Genomic DNA, 18,263 nt, shown 5'->3' with positions numbered 1-18,263 from the left:
CTGAAAAATTTAACATCCATTATATATCAATTAATATATAAAACTAAGTACATTTTTCTTTGTTCTGAGACTATAAATGGTCTCGTCTGGCTCGGCTTTCAAAAAATTTAATGTCATAATTATAATAGTGTCATTCCTAAAATAGTTCTCCTCTTTCAAGTCAAAGAATTTGTCAAAATACAAAGTGATATTCATCTTTTAGGGCTTCCCAGGTTAGTGTAGTCGTAAGGAATCCGCCGGGCTTCCCTTGTGGCTCAGCTGGTAAAGAATCCGCCTACAATGCAGAAGACCTGGGTTCAATCCCTGGGTTGGGAAGATCCCCTGGAGAAGGGAAAGACTACCCACTCCAGTATTTTGGCCTGGAGAATTCCATGGACTGTTTAGTCCATGAGGTTGCAAAGAGTCGGACACGACTGAGTGACTTTCACTTTCAAGGAATCCACCTGCCAACCCAGGAGACACAGGAGACTCAGGTTTGATCCCTGGGTTGGGAAGACCCCCTAGAGTAGGGAATAGCAAACCACTCCAGTATTCTTGCCTGGAAAATTCCATGGACAGAGGGGACTGGCAGGCTACAGTCACAGGGTCACAAAGAGTCGGGGTCTCCATGATTGCACAAGTAAGCTCACACACACATTTATCTTTTGGTTTAATGTAGTTATCATTATCAGAGTCATACAGTCAGAGAGACCACCTGGTATACAAATAAATAACAAAATAATTTATAGCAAATTGTTAAAGTGACAACCTCTGAAGAATGAACTATAAAAAAGTTGGGGGGAATTTTAATTTTTTTACAATTTTGTACTGGGTTTATGGTTACTGTATTTAGAGGTGAGCATTTTTATTTTAAAACAAGCATATCACTTTTAAAATAAGACTTCTTATAATTTTTAAATTAGCTAAATATCTATAGAAAAAATAATCTAAAATATTCAACTTTAGAATCAATTCTGAATTTTGTCTAATATTTTAAGTAGTTATTAATCATAGTTTGGCATTCTGCCCCTTTCTCCCCCTGCTGCTGCTAAGTCGCTTCAGTCGTGTCCGACTCTGTGCGACCCCAGAGATGGCAGCCCACCAGGCTCCCCCGTCCCTGGGATTCTCTAGGCAAGAATACTGGAGTGGGTTGCCAGTTCCTTCTCCAATGCATAAAAGTGAAAAGTCAAAGTGAAGTCGCTCAGTCGTGTCTGACTCTTAGCGACCCCATGGACTGCAGCCTATCAGGCTCCTCCGTCCATGGGATTTTCCAGGCAAGAGTACTGGAGTGGTTAACATTATATAAATAAATATTTATTTGAACATTTAAAGTTTAAACTGTCTTCCATTACATATTCAGAATTGTATAATCATGTTCCTACCATAGGTTGTAAAACATCTAGGCTATTTCTTTCGTTTTCTCATTATTACAGGTAGTGCCATGAAAATCACCGTAAAACTTTACTTTTTCCTCCTTTGGATTATGTATGCCAAGAGATACACTAAGTTCAACAGTACTAACAAAGGAGTTTTACAGTTTCTACTACATACTACAAGAATACTATCTAGACAATAGTATGTGTAACTTGCATTTTAACTGATGACAACGAAACCTACAATGTAAGATTTTGTCCTACAGTCTCATCAACAATGGAAACTCGTCAAGTTTAATGTATAAAAAGTGGGGGAAAGAATGGAAGGAACTCCATAATAAAAGTCAGTGATACTAAAAACAACAACAACAAAAAAGACCCTACTTGTTATTTTCTAGGTTGAAGTTATTAATGACTGAAGCGAGGTTCCTGACTTCTCTTCAAATATGGTAGACTGACAACACTCATCAGTGATCTATTCCTGAAATCCCACAAAATGAAAGTGAAGAAATAAAAAAGGACAAAATAAGGATAAAGAGAATGGGAGAGGAAGCAACAGTGGATGAATAATCTGACCAGTTTTCTTGGAAGTGTTAGTTGTTGGAGCAGTGATTAGTTGACCTTGAGAGGCCTCCTCTGGGGTCTGCAAAGGAATCCTCCTTTGCTTCCCACAGGAAGCAATCAGATTTGTACTTGTAACCACAAAGGCAGAGTAAGATGCAAGACTTTAACAATAAGCAAAAAGTCAGTATACAGATCCATTAGACATCATTCTTGTAACTGCCATCCTTCTGGAAAGATACCTTAAGATTCCAGATTCAGGAACAACAGGTTGGTGGGTGGCATCCCCAATAATCTTAAGCGAAAACTGTTTCCAACCTACAATTTTTTTTTTCCCCAACCTACAATTTTATACCATGCCAAGCTATCATTCAAGTGTGAAGCTAGAAAAGATAAGATTTTCAAAAAAGCAAGATTTTGAAAAAATTTTCATGCACACTCCCTCAAGAAATTATGGAAAATGATGCACTGCAGCAAATAAAAGAATTTAAACAGAAAGAGAGAGAGACTCATGTAGCACCCAGGAAACAGGGTATAAAACAAAGGAAAAGAGAATATCAATTCTGAATTTTTTTCCCATAAAAATAAATACAAGCAGAGACATTACTTTACCAACAAAGGTCCATCTAGTCAAAGCTAAGATTTTTCCAGTAGTCATGTATGGATGTGAGAGTTGGACGATAAAGAAAGCTGAGCACCGAAAAATTGATGCTTTTGAACTGTGGTGTTGGAAAAGACTCTTGAGAGTCCCTTGGACTGCAAGGAGATCCAACCAGTCCATCCTAAAGGAAATCAGTCCTGAATATTCATTGGAAGGACTGATGTTGAAGCTAAAACTCCAATCCTTTGGCCACCTGATGCAAAGAAGTGACTCATTTGAAAAGACCCTGATGCTGGGAAAGATTGAAGGTAGGAGGAGAAGGGGACGACAGAAGACGAGATGGTTGGATGGCATCACTGATGCAATGGACATAAGTTTGAGTAAGTTCCGGGAGTTAGTGATGGACAGGGAAGCCTCGTATGCTGCAGTGCATGGGGTCAGAAAGAGTTGCACGTGACCAAGTGACTGAACTGAACTGATGTCTTTGAATATTTGAACAAGCTCATTGAAAAGCATTATGACAGAAATGCTGAGATATTTGCTCCAAACTACTGACAGGCACAAGTAAAGAACCTCTATGCAAATACTAAGTACAACTGCTCTTCTCCGCCCTAATCACAGGTCTACAGCTCCAACAGCAGGCATGCAGAGAGCCTCAGAACTCTGTGTGCTCTGGATAAATGGCTCCCACACCAGATTCCATGTTTCAACATGAGAAATGAAGAGTGAGCCCCAAAATACCAGGCAAAACATTCCCCTGTGCTTCACTACATTCACAACTCTGAAACAGCTAAAATAATGAGATCAATCCCCACACCTGGCATGCCCCTTGCAGAACCCAGCAAAATTTTAATCTCTCTGATAATCACAGCCTCACCACTATCATCTTCCTTGAGACCATCCAGATTGTTATTATGACATTTTCCCTTACATACATTAGACACCACACTAAGCCCAAGACTACCATCCCCAGGTCTTCCTTCATCCCCTAGACTTTTTATTCCTACAGAAGTTTGTCTTCTTTCCTGATCCATCTGTCCCCAACTCAAAACCCCACCTGATCTCAGCCGTTCATTCCTATGGTTGCACTGGGCCTTGACATTATCAGTAACTTTACCATTCCTGGAGTTTTAACATCAAGCTTCCAAATCTCCAAGCACCTCCTATTTCTCCTTCTATTTTTAATATCTTGACTCCAAAAACTATTTTTACCCCAAACAGACTGTTAACCCACTTACTCCTATACTCATTTTCCAGCCATCCAGCTCAGATTCCATTGTCCCTTTTAATCAGTCTCTTGCCCTGTTTCCTTTTCTCAAAAGTACCTAGCAAAACACGAACCCTAATTAAATCCAACATTCTGTCAACTGCCCTGATGCCACATAGTTGAAGGAAAACAGCTGAGGAAAAACACAGCATGCTGCCTAGTCTTATTTTATTTTCATGAATTTCAAGTGAGTTGCCTGGAAATCTCCTTTCCCTCACTCTCCTGACCTAGAAGGCTATTTCTCAGAAAATAAAGACACACTGAAAGTTCCAGATTGGGTAGTTCTAACATTCCAATCAAATTCATTTACCAGCAAGAATATTTAAGGTGTTCTGTCAATATCAGTGATGTGTTTGCCATTATTCTGTTGCTTTACAACTTTTTCTACAAAACCACCTTGCTTTGTAGATGATTCCTCATCCATTAGTTTCTTTGTTTTCAGAAGCATCTTTTGAGGCTGAAGAAGGTAAGCAGAGAAGGAAAGGTCAGGAGGAGATTTAGAGATACAGCAGTTGGCTGTATGCTCCTTCCACAACCCCTTTAGCATGTGAGGCCCAAGACGAACAAAACCCGGTCCGGACCTTAAGGACTTTAGATTTCAGGAATCAAAGTCGAAAGACAGACGGGAAAGCAGGCGACAAAAGAAACACTGGGGGAAAATCCTTGGGAATGGATAAAGGCGACGAGCAGCCTGGAGTTTCCTCTCAGACACGCTAGAAAATGGAAGTGGGGTGGGCACAGTTACTGCTCGAAAGCCACCGAAGCACTTCGGACCCGCCCTGCACAGCGGCGCGGCGAGGACAGGGAGGCCGGACCCACGAACCAGCCCTCAGGCCCCTGCGGCCGCGCCCGCTCCACCGAGCCTCCGTCCGTGCTTCTCTCGGCGTCCGAGGGTGGTCGAGCTTCCTGCCCCGCTCAGTCTTCAGCGCTAGCCGCGCGCGCCCGCTAGGGGTCACGTGCTCCGGGAGCGGGGCAGGGCGGGAGCGGGAGCTGGAGCCCTCCCCCGGGGCCCGTTCCCTGCGCCCGCTGCGGGCTGCGCGACGTGGATGCGGGCGGCGGCCAGAGCCCGTGAGGGCCGGGACGGCGGTTACCGGGTAGAGGTAGAGCACCGCTCCCACCAACGCCAGCAGGAAGGTAACAGCGAAGATCGCGAAGTCCAACATGGTGCCTCCGCCCGGGAACCACGTCTCAGTTCCGCGCTCCGCTGCAGCGTCCCAGCCTGGCGGCACCCGAGGGACAGAGGGGTGGGCCGGGGCGCCCGCGGGACTTGCGAGCGAATAGGTCGCCCGGGCGTGGCCTGGGTCGCTGTGGGCGTGGCCTGGGTCGCTGGGGGCGTGCCGTGGTCACCCCTGCGGTCGGGCGGCGAGAAACAGCGAGACCCGAGGCGGGATTCCGGCGGATTCGACTCCGAACACGCCCACGACTCCCGGACCGAGTTGCTGAAGAAAGAGGGACCCCGCCTTCTAGAAAACGTTAGAAATTATCGTCCTAACCAAGTGTTTTCCAAGTGGGTTTAAAATACATATATCAAAATAAAAATAGCTCAAGTTAATCATTGTTGTTGCACGTCTGGATGTTCTACCACAGTCTAGTGATTTTTTAATCAAATATATGGACACATAATTCACAATTATTATGTATTTACTTCATGAAATATGTGTCTTCCCTTTATTTCAGCATGATCTCTATATTTTTATGATCAAGATTTTGACATCATTTGTCTTCTGTTGGCAGAAATGCCAAATTATCCTGTTCCCAGTCATTGTGGTCCTTGAAAAGATTTTTTTCATAGACTATTTTAAAACAATCTTTTCAGGTTTATTGAGTCATATAATTAATATATGGGATAGTTTTAATACTTTCAAATTGAAGAAATTTCGCTCTGTTAGCAAAATTCCAGGCAGTAGAAACTGGAATTATCAATAAAAATTTATAGTTAATATTTAGCTTCAGAAATGAACTGACTTTTATCTATGGTGTTCAACTGTAATGGAGTTGTTACATATGGTACCATTGTTATTACAGCAAATATTGTAAAAGTTTAAATTTATGGTAACAACTGTATCATTTTTGATTCTCACCATCTCTTAAAGTGAAAGTGAAGTCGCTCAGTCTTGTCCGACTCTTTGCAACCCCATTGACTGTAGCCCACCAGCCTCCTCCGTCCATGGGATTCTCCAGGCAAGAATACTGGAGTGGGTTGCCATTTCCTTCTCCAGAGAATCTTCCCGACCCAGGGATCGAACCCAGGTCTCCCGCATTGCGGGCAGACACTTTAACCTCTGAGGCACCAGGGCAGCCCTCACCATCTCTTAAAGCAACAACTAAATCTGTAGGGTAGTGTAAAGAATTGGTATCACACTTTACATCATATCTGCTGCTGCTGCTAAGTCGCTTCAGTCGTGTCCAACTCTGTGCGACCCCATTGACAGCGGCCCACCAGGCTCCCCGGTCCCTGGGATTCTCCAGGCAAGAACACTGGAGTGGGTTGCCATTTCCTTCTCCAATGCATGAAAGGGAAAAGTGAAAGTGAAGTCGTTCAGTCGAGTCCAACTCTTCGCGACCCCATGGACTGCAGCCCACCAGGCTCCTCCGTCCATGGAATTTTCCAGGCAAGAGTACTGGAGTGGGGTGCCATTGCCTTCTCCAACATCATATCTAGACCTACATATATATTATTTTAAAGGAATTTAATATGGAAAACTGTTCCTAAGCTGACAGTTGCAACCACCATGTTTGCCACAATAATTGTCAAGTGCTTCCAGTCCATTAATGGAACCCTAATGTTTTTCCCTGGTGGCTCAGACAGTAAAGCGTCTGTCTACAATGCGGGAGGCCTGGGTTCAATCCCTGGCTTGGGAAGATCCCCTGGAGAAGGAAATGGCAATCCACTCCAGTACTATTGCCTGGAAAATCCCATGGACAGAGGAGCCTGGTAGGCTACAGTCCATGGGGTCGCAAAGAGTCGGACACGACTGAGCGATTTCACTTTCACTTTTCAATGTTTTTTAATTAGGCAAAAATCTATTTGTTTATTCTGAGAACAAAGATTGCTAATTTATTTTTATCGACTTGCTCAAATACTGTTTGCACTGTTATAGTCTCCTCCAACTTTAAAGCGTAACCTATAAACCCTTACAGCACTTAGATGCAGTCCCATTTTATTTAAAAGATATAGAACATGAGATATGAAGTATTTCCCTAGAGCCTGAGCAGTGTTAGCTATGAGGGTGGATATTAAAAGTTCAGTTGACCACAAAATCCTGATTAACCACTAAATCCTGACTGAATGCCAAATACTGATTTGCCCATGTGGGCATAAAAATTTGACCATTTTTATGGATTTGTGATATGTGGGTTTCTCTCGAGCATGGGGCCCAGGGCAGGGGCCTCTCTTGCTCTGTTTTATAGGTAGTACTATCCGTATAAAAGGAGACTTCTGATTAGATTGGCCAACAGGAAATAGTAGCTTAGGATGAAAGGAAAGTCTGGATATTCATTCTCCTGGTTTTCATGCTGTGGACTCACTGTTGAGTGCAGCTTCTGTCATAAGGCCCCCACACAGATACCCTTTCTAGGAGCTGGAACTCACTTCAGGCTTGGGGTTAATGACAGCTCACCACTGTTGCTAGTCTTGGGGCACTGAAACCCTGTGGTTTCCTTAAACCCTTCCCACATCTTTGTAAGTTTCCATTCTTGAACTCTTTTAATTTCAGCATGCCATCTGTTTCCTGTTGGGACTCTGATCCACATGGTAATTATCATCATCAAATTTGCCTATTTGGTGGGTGCAAATATTTTTTCTCAATTCTAATGAATAAGGGTAATCAGATACAGTTTGCCTTTAACTGGAAGAGAGAGTATTACACCTTCAGTGTAATACACCTGGACATTGTCATTTCTCCTCTGTGATGTGAGCACATATACCTCTAACTTGTTTGTAATGGTATTCCACACAATATCTTGTCTGTCCATAGTATGTCTGATGACATACTATTGAGACCTGGTGAGCATAAAGTAGAAATTCCTAGATGCCTTAAAAAAAAATACATGCCAGAAAGTCAAAGAGAAATCTCAAAAATTATTTAGGAGTCTGGCATAGTGATAAAGTGCCTACAGGTTGAGTGGCAGGAGTACTTGCATATTGTAACAGCAGTCTGAGATGGCGTTTAAAATGCTTGATATTTAGTGGGGATTAATACATGCGAAGGATGAAACCTGGATTGGGCAGAGGAAGTGGAATTATGATGCAGCCCCCATAACTCCTAAACCAACCTAGTGGGGAGTTTGGGATGAGAATTACAACGATAATTGGGCTTTACTGGGCCTTTTTTCTATGTACCCACCTTACTCTCTTCCTGAGAAAAAACTTGGAAATTAGCCTCTGTGGTTTTTCCGAGGGCCACAATTGATACTTAATATCTTCTTTCTCCTCTATCCATACTAGAATCTCTACTCACCAAGTCTTGAGGCTTGCTTAGTCAGCCTGGAAGAATGAATGAATGATTCTGAACTGCCTGAGTCCCTGGTGATCATGTACTTCTCAGACTATGGTTTCTCTATCTACAGACACATTTGGGCAAAGAAGTACAAAGTAGTGCCCAAGGAGATCGCCTGGGTTCTACACTATTACATATTCCATTATGTAGTGGCAGCTATCCCTCTCCCTAATTATCTGGGTCAATTACCCCTCACATCAGCTAGCTATTCTGATGCTTTATCAGCATGCAGCTTGTGGGTAATGGACAAGTGATCCTGTTGTCATGGGCTCCCTCCAGCATTTATTTCCTATAAAGTGGGTCCTATGATCTAAGGTCATGTTATGTGGAATTCACTGCCAATGGATTAATACTCCGCTGTCCTTAAGGTAATAGTGCTGGCTAAGGCCCTGCAGACATAAAAGGCAAACCATGTACATAAAATACATATCTATTCCTATAAGAATGAGCTTCTAGCCCTTCCAGAATGGAAGGGGCCCAAAATACATAACTTGCCAGTATGTGGCCCATTGAGGAATGAGGAATGCTTGGGCACTAGGCATTTATCTTCATTGTTAGTAATCTGGACATTCATTGGTGGCAACAGCTAGGTCAGCCTTGAGAAGTGGAGGGTTCATCCTATTAAGCCCATGGATAGTCTCCATTTCTGCCATTGTGGCCACTTTGTTCATGTAATTCCCCATTGTACCGGCCCTAGAGTGGCCAATGCAGGGGCCACCTGACATGACCTGAATTGCTTGTTTGATCCACTTGATTGCTTAATGCCTCTTTCATGGTGGATGCTCCCGATGAGTGCTAATATTTGACTCAAAGATTTTCATGCTTCTTTCCTAATCCCGTATGTCCATGTACACACTTGTATCTGACACCTTCATGTCCCCAGTCTTAAAAATCTTTTTCCATTTATGCCTCTCATCAGCTGGCCAGGTCTTTCATCATGGCCCATGATTCCTATCTATAGTCTAACCTTAGGCCCCTTCTCTTTCCACCCAAAGTAAATGACATGGTGTACCACTAAAGATCTGCCCACCAAGATGGTTTTCCCTTGCCACTGTTTTTCAAGACCACCCGTAAGTAAGGCTTCAACTCACCTGCTATCCATTTTTGTCTTTACTCACACACTGAGCCATCCCCTCTGTAAATGCAGTTTGGTCTTTTTTCTCCTCTTATCTACTCATACAAGATGATTTGTAAACCAATGTGTTAGCTGAGGAAGGGGCACTGGTGCAACAGTGGTGGAGACTTTGGAGATCTGGGATCCTTGCTCAGGTAGCTTCCCTCTTTCCTATGGTCCTTAAGACATGGTGGTCTGACAAGACTTAGCGGATGATAGGTAGTGTTGGGAAACAGTCTGTTAAGAGCAAGGTATAAACTGCCATTCTGTTCTGGACATGTCTTTTAAAGGACGTCTGTATAGCAAACAACCTTAGAAGGCAGAGAGTCCCCTTCTGGAATAGAAGGCAGGTTTGCTTACTCATCAGTATGTTTCCCTCCAGGGCAAAGGTCAGGAAGGTTTGTTTGCAGCCCATTATAAAAGATTCAGCTTTCCAAAACTCAAATTCTTCAGTTGTGACATAAGAGTGTGAAATGCATTCTTTTAGGTTCATCTGTAAGTTGATAGTTACGGGTTTTGCATTTAGGTCTATAATTTGCTAAGTTCAAATAGCTTAGCTAATGTTAAGTTCCAATCAGACTATATAAATTGAGAATTACAAATGAGCTGAAGAAAGTAACATTACTTTTTTATTTGATTCAAACTCATTTTCATATACAAAGCTAATTTATTATTTACAAAATAAATGCATATTCTTAAAAACTGTTAGACTACAAATTTCCAAATGACTAAAAAATGTGCAAATTTTTCAATTATCTTCAATCATGCTATACAGAAACAATCAAACTAGCTCATATACACACACTGAAAAATTTTAAAACATTCAATGTAACAAAACAAAACATACATCTTATATATTTAATTTTAAAAGGATGAGAAAGGGAAGAACGTATTGCACCAAATTAACAGTAACTTCATTATAATGAGAATACTAATCAAAATTATTTACACATCTTTATTAAGTCTAAAACTATCTCAACTTTAAAACCTTTTTTTTTTTTTGGCATACAAGTATTCATTGAGTCACAGTTTGCAGTCAATAATCAGATATAAATAAGGCTTAATATTCTCTTTTTAATGGTCAATTCCAGTAGAACAAATGAGAAGGAACACTTTATGATAAATACATAACTTTTTGAATTCCTTAAATATTTAAGTAGCAGCACAATTTGCAAGTACTTTTTTAAACAAGTAATTCTGAATTTTTAGCTATCCTCCTCTGAATTGACTATGTGCGTATATATATATATATATATATATATATATATATATATATATACACACACACACACACACACACACATACACACACACACACATTCAAATCACTGTCACCTCTATGATAACACTGAAATACTCCTATTTAATCTGGGTCCCAGAAAGATTGACGTAAGAAGCAAATCATATGTGTTCAGTATTTTTCAATCTTAATGTAATTCACTTCTATAACAATGAACCAGACAGAAAATGACTGGTTAGATGATTATTGTTTGCTCATATTTTTGCTACAAATCCATATAAAAGCAAACAGTTGGGGAAAGGAAAGCAATACCCACTAGGAATTTCTGAAGAGAACAAACCAGCCATATGGTTTTCTGTAAAGCTAACTGTAAAACAGTAGCCACAAAAACTTTTTGGTGATGGTATTTAAGAATTGGAGAGACCAGTAAAAAGTACAATAGGAAAAAAAAATAAAAAGTATAAAAGATCTTTAACAGTAAGATGTACTGAAATATGTAATAATTTTGGAAGAAATGTAGAAACTATTGTAATTAAATATTTTGAAAATTATCCATGAAAAAGTTGAAATCCCAAAGGAATAAAATTATTCCCTTTAATAGCTATATAAGAAACTAAGGGGCTGAAATTTTTTCAATTAAGTCTGACACCTGACATTGTCTTACCAGAACTACTCTCTAAATTGTTTATTGATTAATATAATTTTAGTATTCTAAAGAGAAAAATATGTTATCATAGATAAGCTTTTTTTCCTCCAAAATGCAAGAGGAATATTTGTTGAATCTGTAGATTGAGTCCAGTAAATATTAAAACACATTGCTTAGATATTATGGGAAAATGTTTCTAAGATAAGGAACAACAAAAATAGCATTTGAATATTAACTATTTATTTGGAATACTGGCTACCAGAAAGCCTCTAATTTAATACACATTAAGTACAATATATTATTACAAAAATAAATTTTAAAAGGTCCATTGGAATAAGACTTTTTAAAAAGTTTATATTTTAATCAATAAAATATAATTTTATTTTTCAATCCCACCTAAATCCTAACTTGTTTTCTTTCTCAAATTACAATGCTGTACTGTAATAGTATTATAAATAGCTAATCAGTTTGTACACTCAAAAATAGTTATAAATTTTAAATAATGAGACAGCCATTTTAAGTGAAAACACACACACACACAAATACCGAGTCCACTAGCAGTCAACTTTGAAAAATGAATGGGAATTTAAAAAAAAAGAATTGGTAACCTTTTCAATGATAATATTGTGGTATTATTATTATGGTAATATTTGCAAAATAAGTTTCCAAGGAAACAGTAAAATTAAATCAAGGAAAACAAATGTTGACCAAGTGACTTTCTACTTGTTCTTTTCCTTTGAATTTTCAATTCATAAGATTAAAGGCATTAAGACAAAAGTAAATACAACTTTATCTCTGTCCTTTTTTCACTAAAGCCATTAGCTTTATAGGTCCAAATCCTACAGTGTCTTTAAAAATCATCCACATGTGACAAATGTCAGTGAGATAATCTAAGAAGATGTATTTGATGAATTAACTACAATATATCAGAAAAGTACTTGGTAAGATAGCCACTTTTACATACTTTCTTATACTGATGAAAATCATAATTTCTATAATCTAAGATGGCCCTATGTTTTGAATGCAGAAAATTGATTGTTCTCAATACAGGCTTAAATATCTTAAATGTTAATGCTCTATTTTTTCTTAATACTAGGACTTTTCATACGAAAAATTAAGAAGTACTTCCATACAGAGGCTACACCTACAAAAGTCCTCAGAAGTGCTTAGGGAATTTAAGTCAATGCTTTTAATTAGGAAAACTATTGATTAGTAGCTTCAAAGCTTTAAGAGATCTAAATCAATGTTTTAAATCTAGCATTTTGTTACTCATGATTTTATTAACACTTAAAAATATTACCTAATTCAGATATGCAAAATATTCACTGATAGTCACTAGGAACTAATACAAGCAAACACTTTTCTGGAGACAGATATTAGTCACAATTTTCAAATATGAAAGGTCTGAAGAGAGTTTATGATAAGAATAATGCAAACTGAAAAGGAAATTTAGTTGTTACTGTGGCATGCAAAACAAAGATAAGAAAGCCATTCCAAGCAAATTTTAGAAACAAATGTCTTCAAGGATAATGATCACACCTATTTCAAATAAGCCTGTGAATACCAGATATGATTTATAAAAAATGAATGGATATAATTGCTATAGCAGAAAATATTTTGATTTAATAACCCTGAGACATAGTTTTTTTATACCAAGAATATCAAGTAAAGAGGTTCAAAATATCCAGAGTAGTGCCTAAACTTCTGTATATTTATAAAACTTCACAGAGAAGTCTACCTGTAATCTCAGTTAAGAAACAATGGCCTTGAAAAATGCTAGATTCAAATTAAATAAAGCTGTGGCCCATATTTTAATAATATTGAAATGATGACTGTCATTTCAATAATACTGAAATGATGACAAGGACTCTCACATGGGAAAACTCTCTAGAACAATGTTCTGGATGATCAAGTTTAAAAGCAAATCAAATGTATGCATGATAAATAAATAAAGCTAAAAGAATACTGAGAACAATATTTGCTTAGAGTGATAAAAATGTTTAAGACTAGTCACTTACTGGGAAAGGACAGTTTTAGTTGATCAGAGAAATGGGAGTTAGGACAAGCTATGAGTCTGCCTGATAACAACAGATTAGATTTAGGAATAAAAAAGAATGTATTTCATTTCTTACTCAGTCAAAAACTATATCCTAAAGACAGGTTTAAGAATTTATTTATGGATGACATATTTAATGATGTATTTGAAGAGACCAACCTTCATATATATATACCCACACATGATATTACATGTTACATGATATTGTTTAATATTTATGTAATATTTACATCTAAAATAGTCCATGTACTTGCATCTTTTCATTGGAAAGGTGATAAAGACAATGCTATTCACTTTATAAAAATAAATATATAAAAGGATCGTTAGCTCTTTAAATTCAATTAAGAGATTTCCATTAGTGATTCTTTTAATAATAACAAGATACTTAATATACTTAAAGGCAAAGGCCATGTCATGGTGTCATCATTAAATAAAAATAGGGTATTCAAGTTAATTTCCTCTATCTACTTCTATTTAAGCTTTGATTAAGATTCAACTTTCAAATCTAAATTCTGATTAATTATGAGGGCACGTTTCCTCCTTCAGAAGGTTAAAAGTGCTTTTCAATACTAGTTCTTAAAGGATAATTTTTATACACCTTAACACAGAGAAAAAAGGAAGCCTCACTGTTGTTCTTTGTTAATGACAAATAAATACTTGACATTTTCTTGTCTACAAAAGGATGTGACCTGAAAAAGCACTGTGACTAAAGGAAATTAATAGAAATGGATTCATAAATGACATGAGCTTCACAGGCTTATAAGACTTTAAAACAGGGAAAGGGGTGGGGGAAAAAAAAAAAAAAGACTTTAAAACAACTGGTCAAGCTCATTCATGCCCTGCTCTATTTTTCCCTTCTCTCCTCCAACTTTATCTAAGTAATGAAAGAATACTGTTTGGGAGGAGTTGAAAAAATCTTACAAAGCTTCTTTTTTCTCTAAATGAGTAGTACCTGTATTATATGTTTTAATACTTGACCCTTACTATAAATCACTCCGCATCATCAGGATGCAAAGATTTTATTTGTGTCAAGAAACAAAAGCAGAAGAAAAGTTCTTCAAAGACAACACATTTCATACAAGAGCTAAGTTGAGATATTATATTCATCGTCTAAAATGTCCACCTGTTACTCCACTAATGATCCTATTCATCTCTCCCATATACAATACAAAACTAATTTGTATGGATAACATCTAAATACACCAGAATCCCTCAAAGTATATCTTTTCAGTGATTTTACCTAGCAATTTTTAATTCAGTGGTCTACACTGTTTAAAAGAGGAACTACTCAGCCAAAAGTGAAAGTCGCTCAGTCATGTCGGACTCTTTGCGACCCCATGGACTGAACAGTCCATGGAATTCTCCAGGCCAGAATACTGGAATAAGTATCCTTTCCCTTCTCGAGGGGATCTTCCCAACCCAGGAATCAAATCCGGGTCTCACGCATTGCAGGCAGATTCTTTACCAGCTGAGCCACCAGGGAAGCCCTATTCAGCCAAAACTACTACTATATTTGCTTATTTAATAAACTTTAAGTTCCATTCTTCTAGACTGTTGCTAGTATTCTCAAAGACTTTTCTCAAAATTTTGAGATTTTGGTTTTCACTTTTTGGAAAATGTAAGGATGAATTCTAGTGCTCTGAACATCTACTATTGTTCTAAATAGAAGATCTACTGTGAACAAAGCTTCTTCATGTTTGTGCTATAAAATGTACCCTGCTTCTTTAGTTACTCCATCTAAACAGTAGCAAAGTACCAAAAATTTAGGAATTTCCCTCTAATAATCTAAGTTAAACTTTTCTGTAACTTCCAAAGCCAATAACTTCCAAAACCAGTATTAAATAACCTTAAAAATAAAAAAGGCATCCTTATACCAAAATCCCTAGATTAAAATAGGCAAAAGAAACATTTCCAAAGTTTTGATTTAGAAACATTTTTTTTAAAACTTCAACATTTAAAATACCAAAAATCAATCATTTTGATTCTCTTGACTTCAAACCTACAAAATAGCTTTTGGAGGGTAACCTACATTTTATAAGATGAAAAATGAAAATATTGATGAATATTTTATAAGAATGAAATATTTTATAAGAATGAAAAAACTAATAGAAGAAATTAATCTTAATATATCATAATCATCTCTACTGACTTGTTTTGAGGCATTTTTACCACAAATTACTGAAGTCCTCAAAAAAGGAAACCTTCACATTTACGGATGTTCTACTTTATGCTGCATCAGTTTATGTCAGTGTGATTCACCTAAACAGAAGTTTTTTACTGATAAAAGAGAGGATTTTAAATGACTGGAAAGAATATTCGTCTACAACTTTTTGCTAGTTCTTATACAAGCCGATCAAATCTATCAAATAGTTTCCCTATTATAGAATCCTTCACTTCTCATGTATTTTTTACTCTCTCATAGGATTATAAAGAAAAGGGTAGTAGACAACTGTGGGCAACAGGCAACAGGAGAGGACTGCAAAGGGGAAATTCTTCAAAGATTCAACTGAGAAGACAACTGGATAAAAGGAATTCTATAGTTTGTGGAATAAAAAAAATATTATTTTAAAAGGTATCATTGTAAAAAGTCTTTTTCTCCTCTTTTTTCACAGACCCCGTTTAGAAAGCCACTCAACCACCCACTCTTAGGAAAAAAAAAAAGCAGCTAACAAACAGAATTTCCTCACCAAACCTGTGGAATCTCAGATTAAGGACACTCAAATAGTTGTAAAAGCTTTCTGACCTTACTCAAAACATGACCTTACAAAAGTAGAAGGTTTAACAATCTCTTTGAATTCTAAAATAAATCTATCAGTACTTTAAAATCTTGAATAGCAAAGCATAATGTAACATCTAGCTATGTATAATAAAATTAATTGTAATCCTAAATTATACATAACATGAAACAGAAATGTGTATTTTTAAAAATTACTATATCTAAATGACTAGTTTAAGTTATGCATATCTTTTCAGTTCATCAATCATATGAAATAAGTAAAAACATAATTATTTGGGTATCATTTCTAACTCCAAAAATTATTGAGGGAAAACACAGTGTTTAATAAAGAAAAAGCCAAGAAATTTTGTACTCTGCATATATAAATTGAGCTGCAAATGCTATACAGGACCCAAATGTCAAAATCATAATTAGCATTTTTCCTTAACTATACTACTAGTGAAATATATCTATAAAATGTATCTCTAGTTTCTTTTATTCCTACTCAAACTTTATTATTTAAGGATGATAATATGTTGCAATAAATTCTCATTAGTAATATGCTAAGTAGTAGTGGGATGTGCCAATGTACCAGTTTCAAAAATACAAGTATGCAACGGATGCTTTTCAAATATTACCTCTGATCAGAAGTTCCATAAATAAATCGTATTTTTAAATATGGTGGTCAGTAAATAGAATGATTAACTAAAGAAAGTATTAAAAGCCATATCTCTCAACTGTCCCATTATCTCTATCTACTCTTTTATTAGAAATACAACTTTTGCTATTTATAATAAGTGAGTTGAATCTAACTTCTTCATTTTTAGAAGTTTATCTTTTAAAAAAGATCTAATTATCCTTAGGAATAAACCACTAAATCTAATCAAATGTCTTTTCTCAAATTCATCTTAGTACAGACTAAGAATTAGTTAATAAGATAGATTCAATGATGTTAACCAGAAAATTTTTAAGTGGATAACAGTAATATCTATGACTAAATTTATACATATGCCAAATTTATACCAAATTTTGGTAAATCCTGAATGATTTTCAGGGATAACAGACCTGAAGCATTTGAGATAGTTGAGAGATGTGGTTAAAGTGACAAAGTGATAAATCAAATTTCAGTTATCCATGACAGAAGGTAGAAATAACAATCACTTGGAATCTTGAGTATTATATTCAGTTTCTCCAGCTGAGATCTGGCTGAGCCGTTTGCTAGATCCCCACAATTTTCGAGAAAGCTGACCTGAGCGCATCTGTTTAAAGTAATCCAGAGAAATTAAGAATAAATGTTATTAAGTATGAAAAAAAATGAAATTAATATATAAGACAATGATTTTGTAGGGTGTAAAAAAAATAGGTTTGGTTAGCAGAATCATTAACATTTTAATGATTCTTAATTAATAATAATTAAAGAAAGGCTTTTCTACACTGTCTTTTAGTTGAGAAAGATCAAATACCAATGTATAAATTTTTTAATTAAATGTGCCGGTTATATCAAAATTATAAGACTCCCTTACATTATGTATTTACAAAACTACATTTCACTTCATTAAAATAATTTCAAATTATACTTAATCTCGCCGATAAGACACATTGCTTTGAGGATTTTTCTCCTAATTACAGTACTATTAATGACAATCACAATCATAAGAAATTAAAATAACATTTTGATGAAAAGAAAGTAATTTTTAAATAGTTTGATCTAAGAAATTTAAAAATTCTTTATCAATAGAATGATAAAAAGTAATTTAGAAAAAAAGAACAGCATAAGCTCTTTGAAAGTGAGAATCACATTTTTCCATCATTAAATTTTTTACCACTTAGCACACTTCTTGGCATATAACAATTATTAATCAAAATTAACTGAATCAGTGGGTTAATGCCCCTCTGAAAGTGTAACATTTCTCTATCTAACCATATGATTTGTTGGAATTACTTTCCCAAGAGCAATCTACTTTTTAATGGTGCTTTATCTGCTACCCTTTTATAATGGTTACTTTTCTAGGGTCCATTCATTAGAGATAAAAGACAGGCCTCAAGCAAAGACATTTTGGCATGTTTGCTCTGCATTTTCATTTCCAGACGTATTTCCAAAACCATCATTGCTATTCATCTAGTTCCAGTTTAACATCTAATTTACAAATATGGATTCTGTACAACAGCATAATGTATAAAACTGATACATGATTTAAAAATACATATTAA

At 36.7% G+C, this 18,263-nt stretch overlaps 2 protein-coding genes across 4 annotated transcripts in view; both read right to left on the bottom strand.

Annotated features, from left to right (window-relative positions):
- Positions 1–5,129, bottom strand: part of LOC113906564 (cytochrome P450 20A1) — a 44,162-nt gene extending 39,033 nt beyond the window's left edge. The window contains exons 1-2 of one of the 2 annotated variants that reach the window (XM_027564896.1): positions 4,363–4,701; positions 4,178–4,238 (exon numbers count right to left, since the gene is read on the bottom strand). In XM_027564896.1, coding sequence (XP_027420697.1) covers positions 4,178–4,201 — 24 coding nt within the window. In that variant the 5' untranslated portion in view covers positions 4,202–4,238; positions 4,363–4,701. Of the gene's footprint in view, positions 1–4,177; positions 4,239–4,362; positions 4,702–4,872 lie in introns of those variants that run through there. The other variant, XM_027564886.1, reaches the window with a different exon arrangement.
- Positions 5,130–15,673: 10,544 nt separating this feature from the next.
- The window catches only part of NBEAL1 (neurobeachin like 1), a 155,806-nt gene continuing 153,216 nt past the window's right edge, over positions 15,674–18,263 (bottom strand). For both annotated transcript variants that reach the window (XM_027564855.1, XM_027564874.1), the window contains one exon: positions 15,674–17,311. In XM_027564855.1, coding sequence (XP_027420656.1) covers positions 17,210–17,311 — 102 coding nt within the window. In that variant the 3' untranslated portion in view covers positions 15,674–17,209. The remainder of the gene's footprint in view (positions 17,312–18,263) is intronic.

The sequence above is a fragment of the Bos indicus x Bos taurus genome, chromosome 2 (assembly GCF_003369695.1).
Source record: "Bos indicus x Bos taurus breed Angus x Brahman F1 hybrid chromosome 2, Bos_hybrid_MaternalHap_v2.0, whole genome shotgun sequence".
Taxonomy (NCBI): domain Eukaryota; kingdom Metazoa; phylum Chordata; class Mammalia; order Artiodactyla; family Bovidae; genus Bos; species Bos indicus x Bos taurus.
The sequence above is the reverse complement of the archived record's forward strand: the minus strand, read 5'-3'. Positions and strand labels throughout refer to the sequence as shown.